The 10,911-nt window shown below is 43.6% G+C and overlaps 1 protein-coding gene across 1 annotated transcript in view; it reads right to left on the bottom strand.

The window, feature by feature from the left end:
* The window catches only part of LOC109919611 (EF-hand calcium-binding domain-containing protein 4B-like), a 29,614-nt gene that overhangs the window by 12,488 nt on the left and 6,215 nt on the right, over positions 1–10,911 (bottom strand). Inside the window, exon 2 of the mRNA XM_048606858.1 lies at positions 7,967–8,102. Within this exon, the coding sequence (XP_048462815.1) occupies positions 7,967–8,102 (136 nt within the window). The remainder of the gene's footprint in view (positions 1–7,966; positions 8,103–10,911) is intronic.

The following is a 10,911-nucleotide window of genomic DNA, read 5'->3' as shown; positions in this document are numbered from 1 at the left end:
CAGAAATTCTGAAGAAGGGTCCCGTCCCGAAACGTCAATTTTCCTGCTCCTCTGAGGTTCCCTGGCCTGCTGTGTTCCTCCAGCTCCACACTTTGTTATCTCAGCTTCTAAACACAGTTGGTTAGAGAAAAATGATATTGTCTAGATATTTCAATCCATCCAAACTTTATTCCTCAGCCCGACAGAAAGAGCTCAATGATGTACAATGGTGGAGGCCCTACAGGTTGCAACTCTGATATTTTTAGTTCACTGGTTAAAGCAACCATGCCAAATGTATTAGTTTGTTAATTTACTGGAACTATTTATTAAAATGAAACACCCAAGTAAGAAGTGTGCATATATACGGCACATTTCCCATCTCTTCATTGATCCAAAGTATTGCCATTCATGAAATCACTTTAAATTACAAGTGTATTTGGCAATTTACAAATATGCCAAGATAGGAAACAGCGATAAGAAAGATTACAAGGTAATTAGCCTTGGAGGTATGGATTAACAGATAAATTCAGGCAAAGACATCAAGAGAAATTACAATTCCTTTTAAAAACAAATCTTGAAATCTTTTTTTTAAAAAGTGCGAGTGAGCAGATATGGTTTGGTTCAATGTACTACATTAAGGAAGGATTATCAGGAGCTGCTGAGGTGTGAACTAGGACAAAAAGGGCCCTGAAAATGCTTGGCTTCCCATTCCAGACACCAGTATCAAATATTTTGGGCAAGGTAGGTTTTTGAGTCTGGCACAAGCTGCCCACCTCCATGACGAGCATCCAATTAGTCTCATCAAAAGCCCTGTTAGGGTTTGTAAGGGGAGGTGGGAGGGGAGATTATCCAGTTGGTCCAGTTTCTACAAACAATGTAGAACCTAGAACAGTTTAGCACAGAAACAGGCCCATCAGCCCACCACGTCTGCACCAACCAAGATGCCATTCTAAACTAATCCCATCTGTATGTATATGGTCCATATCCATCTATCCCCTGTCAGTTCATGCACCTATCTAAATGCCACTTGAATGTTTCTGTCCAATTCTGCCATCTCCCCTGGCAGCATTATCCAGGCACCTACCACCCTCTGTGTAAAAACTTGCCTCGCATATCTCCTGTAGTGACTGGAACAAGGTCAGCCAGATGGACCTCATAGAATATGAGTTCCCTGATTGTAGCTGTTAACTTGGTCCAATTAGGGAGCCCTGGCTGACAGATATAAACACAGATTCAGCTCACTCTAGGAGCCAGCCCGGAGCTGGTTAGATCAGTGTCATGTACTATGCACATGTAAATGAAGGGTGACTTGGTGACATGATAACGGCCCTCATGGAGTTATTTATCTTCCTTAAAAACTTTCCCCATCTCACCTTAAACCTAGGCCCATTAGGATTTGACATTTGTGAGGGGGCGGATAGTCACGCCCTGGAAAAAAAGACCCCGACTATCCGCCCCCTCACAATTTTATATGCTTCTATCAGGTCACCCCCTCAGTCTCTGACATTCTAGCAAAAACAATCCAAGTTTGTCTAACCTCTCCTTATAGGTAATACACTGCAAGTGAGGCAACATCCTGGTAAACCTCTCTTGCTCTCTCCAAAGCCACAAGATCCTCCCTGTAGTGTGGCAACCAGAACTGCACACAGGTACACCAACTACCCTGTTAATTTTACATCGTTCCCTGCTCTGCTTTCCCCTCCCTGCTATTCCACTATCTCCCACTGGCTATTGAGAGGCCTATAGTATAACCCCATCAGAGTAATTGCACCTTTTTTATTCCTGACATCTACACATATAGCTTTGGCTGGATGAACCCTCCAAGGTGTCCTCTCTCAGTACAACTTCAAACTTCTACTTAATCAGCAATGCAACACCCCCACCCCTTTTACACCCATCTCTTATCATGCCTGAAACATCTAAATCCCAGAACGTTGAGCTGAGAGTCCTTCCCTTCTATAAGAACAGAATCCTGACAGTGTGGAAGCAGGCCATTTGGCCCATCGAGTCCACACCAACCCTCCGAAGAGCATCCTACCCAGACCCCCATCCTATCCCTGTAACCCTGCACTTCCTATGGCTAATCGACCTAACCTACACATCCCTGGACACTATGGGGCAATCTAGCATGGCTAATCCACCTAACCTGCACATCTTTGGACTGTGGGAGGAAACCAGAGCACCCAGAAGAAACCCACAAAGACCCGGGAGAACGTGCAAACTCGACACAGACAGTGGCCCAAGGATGGAATCAAACCTGGGTCCCCGACACTGTGACACAACGGGGCTAACCACTGAGCCACCGGGCTGCCCCTAACCAAGTTTCTGTAATGGCTACCACATCATAGTCCCGTGTACTTATCCAAGCTCTACATTCATCTGCCTTGGCGGTTATACATCTCGCATTTAAACAATACATTTCAGAGAACTGAGGGGTGGGTGGAGAAGTTATTTGAAATTGGAGAAGTCAGTGTTGAGTCCTCCAGGCTGTAGGGTGCCCAGGTGGAAGATAAGGTGCTGTTCTTCAAATTTGAGGACTGAGTCGCTGTGACACTGGAGGAGGCTGAGGACGGACTTTTCAGAGGGGGAGTGGGGGAGGGGGAGTTGGGGAGTGGGAGTTGGGGTCATGCGGGGAATTGGAATGGATGGTGACCGGGAGGTTACGTTGGCCATTACAGGCCAGGCGAAGATGCTCAGTGAAATGGTCATCTAGTCTATGTTTGGTCTCACCGATGTAGAGAAGACTACGTCGGGAGCACTGGATGTAATAGACTAAGTTGGAGGAGATGCAGGTGAAGCTATGTCTCACCTGGAAGGACTGTTTAGGGCCCTGGATGGAGGTGAGGGAGGTGGTGTGTGGGCAGGCATTGCATTTTTTATGGAAATAGGGAAAGGTACCAGGTGGGTTGGAGTGGTTGGTGGGGAGTGTAATGCGAACTAAGGAATGGCGAAGGGAATGGTCCTTGCAGAAGGCAGAGCCAAAGAGTGACTGTTTCCCTTTAGTGTCCAGTTCAGGAGTTGAAAACAGTTCTAGCTCCTGTTTCCCACTCCCAAAGTGAAAATTCAGCCCGAGTGTCAAACTGGATTATGTACTTGAGTCAACAAGTTTCTCTAACGAGCTCCCAACCTTCGGAGTTGGAAAAGAGAACAGTTGCAGAGGCAATAGACAAAGTTGTAAGAAAAAGTCAAATCTCAGATTAATATCAACTTTTTTGCGTCTTCGGATGAGCCAAGAGAAATTCCCACGCCTTCAATTTACACGAAGCGTAACCTGAGCTCTTGCAGCAATGAGTATATGCAAAGTGACAGGGTGACAAGTGGACCTTTCAGTTAGCCACTCAATCAGTATCTAATTCAACCTTGGGCACTGAGTAGAAGCAAAGTAAGGAACTTGCCAACTTAAGGAAGAGGGTCTGTAATATTGATTGGCGAGGGATCAGCAGGTAATCTATTCAACTCTCTCTCAAACTGATATTACAGTTGTTAATAGTCAATAAGTAATCTATTCCTCCCTGGATTGTTTTATTCTGTAGGGGTTATACTTATCTAATCCACAACTAGTTCTCAACTGCACACATAAGTCAAAGAATACAAGATCATCTCCAGTGATCCCAATGGCCAGATCAGCACATGCTTTACAATTTTATCATGTTTCAGTTTGCTGCTCATAAGCAGCCACACACAATTATCCTTCCCGGACTACATCCAGTGTTGAGAAGCATTAGGATTACCCAGTGTACTGTTCCAATATCGATCTCATTGAGTTAAGATGGATCGGCTCGGTTTACTGGCTCATGGTTGAATCCCAGGATGCTATCCTGGACTTGTTCAGTCCTTCTAAAAGAGCACAGAGAGGCAGGGATAAACATGCTAGCTATCCCAACTCTAATTAAAAACGTTTCTGGGGGCATCACCCTTGTCTGCTTCTATACTAACGGTCAACTAAATATTCATATTTGTGGGAGATCTTTTATGTCCACTGAGAAGGCAGGAAGTCTAATGATTTAAGGTCTCATTCAAAAACCAGCACACATGATAATGCACCATTCCCCAAGGACTGAACTGGAGTGTCAGCCCGAGTATGTGCCCAAGTTTCTAGAGTGGGACTTGAGGCCACTGCTGTCTGATACACAAAGTAGGTTCTGATTCACCACTAAGCAACATTTGTCAACCAGAGATAGCAGGAACTGCCGATGCTGGAGAATCTGAGATAACGAAGTGTACAGCTGGATAAACACAGCAGGCCAAGCAGCATCAGAGGAGCAGGAAAGCTGACGTTAAGAAGGGTCTAGGCCCGAAACGTCAGCCTTCCTGCTCCTCTGATGCTGCTTGGCCTGCTGTGTTCATCCAGCTCTACACCTTGTTATCTCACTTGTCAACCAGAAATCTGTCCTGAAGAGAAGTCACTGGACCCGAAATGTTGGGTCTGCCTTCTCTCCACAGATGCTGCCAGGTTGGCTGAGTTTCTTCAGCAATTGCTGTTTTTGTCTATAACTATGCCATTGGATTCCATTGTACAACATTGCAAGTGTCTGAAAGGGCTAATACTGAGAAAGACCTAAGCACTACCCATTAAGACGAAAGAGGGAAAGAACAGTTTAGGTTATCAAAGGAGTATGACCCAACATCCAGGTTCGCCTCTTGGTCTCTGTCACAATGTCTAATGTAACTTGTAACTAGTTGACAACATGCAATAAACTACTTTTTGTCAATGCAAGAGCCTCTTCTAGTTAAACCAGGAAATTGCTTTTTCACTATCAACTAGGTCCTGTATCTTGCTACACTTAAAGATGATGGTGACGATACATACAACAATAACCAGCATACAAATACTCAGCATATTCATCAAAGATTCCGTTCTGCTTTTTATTTGGAATACCTCCAATAATATCAAGAGGTGGATGGAATTTTTTGACATGCACCTGAAGTATTTGCGAAGCATCATTTTGGTGCCAGGGTACCAATTCTGATTATTTAGCTGAAAAGTGTATCTCTCTGAAGAGAAATCCAACTCAAACATGGCATGTGTCAAATACCCTGGCACTGGACAAAGTCAAGAGAAACAAGGACTTCCAGTCATATTGCACCTTCCCCAACCAAGAATGTTTCAGAGCCAGTTAAGTTTTTGAATTAAGTTGTGATGTAGGAAACATAATAAAATGTCTCACAAGCAGGAATGGAATTCCAAAGTCCCATCTTCATATTGAGGAAACCCTGCATTATGTTAAATGCCATCACAGTTGTGTTAAATCTAGAAATTTCAAACAAATGTACCAACTCCGAACCGAGTATCCTGAGACGCTGTGGACATTCAGCAGTAGCATACTTCTATTCGATTACAATCTTGAACATCATGGTCCAGCCTACCCCATGCTCTGCTGTTACAACCAAAGAGGGGCAATAACTTTGGTTCTATGAAGAGTTCAACATGGCATGCCAGAGGTGCACCAGGCATTCCTAAAAATGAGTAATCAACTTGGTGCAGCTAAGCACATGGCACGAAGAAATCCCACAATCAACAGATTAGAAAAAAAAAAGCTCTGAGGTCCTGTCAGAATCATCCAGTTGTGAATGGTGATGGATAATCGAACAGCCAACCGGAGGAGAAGACTCCGAAAATATCCTAATTTTCAATGTTGAGGAGTTGAGTACAAAAGATAATATTGAAACATTTGCAACTCAGCTAGAGGTGTTGAGCAAACTGATCCATTAAGGCCTCCTCCTAAGATCCTCAGTATGATAAATACCAGTCTTCAGCCAATTCTATTAATTCCACATGATATCAAGAAACAGCTGGAGATATTGGTTATTGCAGAGACAATGAACCCTGGCAACATCCTGACCGAGGTAGTAAAGATTTGTGTCCTAGAACAAGCCATGCCCATAACCAAGTGTTCCAATAGTGACAATGATATCTACTGACAAGATGGAAAATTGTCCAGGTACCGTCCGGCACACGAGAAAGCAAGCTAAATCCAACCCAGCTAATTACCATCTCATCAGGCTTCTCTTGATCCTCAGCAAAATGCTGGAAAGCATCATCAACAGTACTATTAACTGGCACTTGCACATCAATAACCTGCTCACAGATGCACAGATTAGGTTCTGCAAGGGCCACTCATCTCCTGACCTCACATCAGCCTTAGTTAAACATGGAGAAAGGAGCTGAACTTTAGAGTGAGGTGAGAGTAACTGCCCTTGACATCAAGGCAGCAGCAGTTGACTGACAATTGCATGAAGGAGGAAAATTGAAGTCAATGGGATTCAAGGGAAAACTCTTCACTAGTTGGAATCCTACCTCACATAAAGGAAGACGGTTGCGGTTTTTGGATATTCGCAGGTCATCACTGCAGGATTTCTCAGGGTAACATTCGAGACCCCACCACCTTCAGCTCCCTCATCAATAACCTTTGCTCCTTCATAAGTCAGAAGTGGGGATGTTCACTGATGACGGCACAGAACCGTTCATAATGCCAAAAATGGTAAAACAGACCATAACAACTTACAGCAAGACCTGGACAACTTCCAGGCAAGGCAGGTAATGGCAGGTAATATTTGCACCACACACTTGCCAGGAAATGACCATCTCCACCAGAGACAATACAACCATCATCACTTGAAATTCAATGGTATTACTATCAATTAATCACCTGTTACCAACACGTGAGTCCATTGACCAGAAATAAAATTGGACTAGCTATATAAATACTGTCACTACAAGTCTGAGACTGAAAATTTAATGGCAAATAACTCACTTCCTATCTCCACAAACCCTATCCAGGCACAAATCAGGAACATGATGGAATATTCTTCACTTGCCTGCATGAGTGCAGCTCCAAAAACATTCAAGAAGCTCAGCAAAATTCAGGACAAAGAAATCTAATTAACTGGCACCCCAACCACAACCATCAATATTCACTCCCTCTGCCCACACACACGGTGGCAGCATTGTGTGTACCACGTGCAGGATGCAAGGTCCCTCCAACAGCACCTTCCAAGCCTGTGATTTCTAGCACCTAGAATGGCAGGGGTAGCAGCTTCATGGAAACACAACCACCAGGTTTCCCACCAAGACGCACGCCAGCCTAACTTGGAATTATATCACTATTCCTTTACATCATTGGGTCAAAATCCTGAAACTCTCTACGCAACACTTTGTACCTACACCACTAAAACAGCAGCAGTTCAACAATGCAGCTCACCACTGTCTTCTCAAAGGTGGTTAGGGACAGCCAAAAATGCTGTTTTCGCCAAGCAGGCCAACATTCAATGAGTAAAAAACATAAATCTGACTAGATAATCTAGTTTTTTTGTCGGTTTAAGGGATAAATGTTAATCAGAACTCCAGGGAAACCACTGCCCCCCACACCCCCACTCTTCCTTTTTCATCATAGAATCCCTACAGTGTGCAAACAGGCCCTTCAGCCCAACAAGTCCATACTGATCCTTAGAGCATCCCACCCAGACCCATGCCCCTATAACCCATCTAATCTACACATCCCTGAACACTACGGGCAATTTAGCATGGCCAATCCACCTAGCCTGCACATCTTTGGACCGTGGGAGGAAACCAGAGCACCCAGAAGAAATCCATGCATACATGGGGAGAATGTGCAAATTCCACACAGATAGTTGGCCAAGGGTGGAATTGAACCCAGGTCCCTGGTGCTGTGAGGCAGCAGTGCTAACCACTGAGCTACCGTGTCTTCTTGGAAGGGTAAATGAAGGTCTCAACTTATGATGAGAATCTGAGAGATAACTCTTCCAAATCGAAACACTCCCTCAATTTTGAACTCAAGTGTTAGCCTCAATTATGTGGAATTGAGGATTATGGATCAAGAATGGCCAGTTTTGAATGTCACATCAACTGTTTGAGCAGGACCCCAGTACAATTTACAAAACATTCCAATCACAATACATCAATCACAACTAAATAAAAGGTAAGAACAGAACTTTTAAAGTGCACAGTCAGAAGTTTCATATTTACCAATTGTTGGATTAATCTCTGAAAGAAATCGGTCATTGCAGAATCGATGGATAAATGAGCTCTTTCCAACACCTGAATTTCCAATGAACACCACTTTAAATATTCTGTCAGGGGAACAGCCCAATGCTTCAGACTCCTGCATTTAAAAAAAATGTATAAAAGAAAAAACATCTGTTTACAGTTTTCACCTTATATCCCACACATTCAGGTATCCTTCACTTTTATACAACCATATCCCACATACCCCACACTTCCCCATACCCATCGCTCACCCTTTCCCAGGTTCGTCACTCCTTCATATTTCCTACCTCCCCACCCCTCCCCAACTCTTCCAGAGGCCCATATCCCATCCATTCCAGGTACCAAACCTTCAAAGACCCATAACCCACCCATTTCCCAGATACTCCACTTTTTCACAGCTCCATATCCCACCTAGTCCCAGGCTCCGCCACACTTTCATAGATGGATATCCTAGTTATTATCATTCCCAGAAAGCCCACACATTTTTTTCACACATTAGTACATTTTGACAACATTGACTTTTACTGGACATTTTCATAGGCTTTCCTCTCTTCTCTCTATCAATAAAATTTAAAATTAAATGCCACAGTTGTCTAATAGTAAATGAGAATGAAGATTGTAATTTATAACAGCAATCTGTTGTGAAAATAATACTTTGAGTTTAATACCAATAGAAAGCCCAAAGGAGACATAGCAGGCAGCACAATGAATCAAAGAACCTTGCAAAAGTCATTACTACAATGCAGTTGTTCCAGATGGTGTTATTAAAAACAAATAAAATTTAACATATCTAGAAGAGAGCATACCGTTAAGATAGCGTTTTCTGATAAATTGATATGTTAATACGAAATCAAGTCCAACTTAGATAAGGTTAAATTCCTGCACAGGTCTTTATTAAATGGAAAGTATCAATGAATACTCCATAACTTAAGTAGGAGAGAACCACTGAGCCAAAAGATAAGTGGTTGGGATTCAGCAACTATTATTTGCCATGGGGCAGTGCGGTGGCTCAGTGGTTAGCACTGCAACCTCACAGCACCAGGGACCTGGGTTCAACTCCAGCCTCAGGTGACTCTCTGTGTGTTTGTGTGGGTTTCCACCAGGTGCTCCAGTTTCCTCCCACAGTCCAAAGATGTGCAGGCTAGGTGGATTGGCCATGCTAAATTGCCCCAGAGCATCCAGGGATGTGCAGGCTAGCCTTGGAAAATGCAGGGTTGCAGGGTCACAGGGATAGGGTGGGGGGGTCTGAGTGGGATGCTCTTCAAAGGGTCAGAGCAGACTCAATGGTCTAAATGCCCTCTAACTGCATTGTAGGGTTGCTACCATTGTCCACTGATTTTTATATGGGAAGTTCCTCTCAGCCTAAACACTGAAATGGTCAAAGCCTAACTTCTTCATGTGAGCTTAGTGCTCATATCAGGCAAGCACAGCAACCTGACACAATTCGATTTATTTTAACAGTGTAGCTCTCAGGAAGAGGAAATAATCATGCAACTTTCTGAAGGAGCAGGGCAGCAAATTCTTGATTTATTGATTTAACTGTTATTGTCGACTTAAAGGTTAATAACGGTGAATGCTATTAGTTTTACTGTTGTTTGATCACAAAAATGCAGCTCAAGCAGTATGCATTAATCACTTTGTCTCACTTCAGTGAGTTCTCTGCTGCATAGCCTGAAAATTCAAATATAAGGGATGTCATTCAATATTGGAGCACAGGTAAGATATGGTGGAAGGAGGAGAGGTAATGGATACGAATGGAAAGGATTTATGTGAAGGGTCGAAAGAATTGAAAGGAGGAGATAGGATAGAGGGCAGATGAAGAAATGAGGTTGAATGGGAATGACAGGCAAGGTGATGTGAGGTGAGAGATGACTGGCCAGGAGAGGGGAGGTGAAAAGACATTAATGGAGAGGTGTAAGTAACAGTATTGAGGCAGGGATAAATGAGAAATCGTAGTGATAGGTGGATGTAATAGCCCTGGAAAGACATGGGGCATGGAAATAAAGAGACTCATCGAAGTACATCCAGGTAGAGACAGGTAAGACTTGGCAGAGATAGACCAGAGAATTCTAGGCCAGTGAACTTACCATCAGTGGTACGGAAACTATTTGAGAAAACAGTGAAGGAGAACATGTATATTCTCCATTTAGAGAGGCAAGGTTTGCTTAGGGATCATCTGCATCGCTTTGTCAGAGGGAAGGGATCTGGTGGAATTTTTCAAGGAGGTGACCAAGTGTTTGGATGTGGGTAAGGCAGTTATGTAGTTTATGAGGATTTCAGCAAGGCCCTTGACAAGCTCCCACATGGGAAACTGATAAAGAAGGTAAAAGCTCCAGGGATCCAGAGTAACTTGGCTTAGTGACAGGAGACAAAGGGCGGTGGTTGAAGGCAGTTTATGTAACTGTGCAGTGGATTACCACAGGGATGAGTGCTGGGTCCCTTATTGTTTGTAATATTGACAAATGCTGTAGATTATAACGTGGAAGAGATGATAGGTACTGCGTGCTGATAACATTTAAGATTGGGCGGGTGGTTGACAATGAGGAGGAAGTGTTAAGTTACAGGAAGATATAAACGATTGGTAGATGAGCAGAATAGTGACAGACGGAATTTAATGGTGATGCACTTTAGAACAAGGTACAAGAGAAGGGTGTACTCAATGAATAGCAAGACCCTAAGAAGCCCCAAGGGACAGGGGAATCCTGGCATCCCTCACAGATTCCTGACAGTTGCAGGACAGATCAATAAGGCTGCATATGGAATGCTTGCCTTTATCAGTTATGGCAAAGATTATAAGAGCAGGGAAGTCATTTTGGAGCTGTACAGAACTTAGGTTAGGCCATAGCTGGATTATTCTGTGCAGTTCTGCTCACCACACTGTAGGAAGAGTTAACGCAGTGTAGAGCTGGATGAACACAGCAGGC

Source organism: Rhincodon typus, chromosome 17, assembly GCF_021869965.1.
Source record: "Rhincodon typus isolate 14 chromosome 17, sRhiTyp1.1, whole genome shotgun sequence".
NCBI lineage: Eukaryota > Metazoa > Chordata > Chondrichthyes > Orectolobiformes > Rhincodontidae > Rhincodon > Rhincodon typus.
Note: the sequence above shows the minus strand (reverse complement) of the source record. Positions and strands in the feature narration are given on the sequence as shown.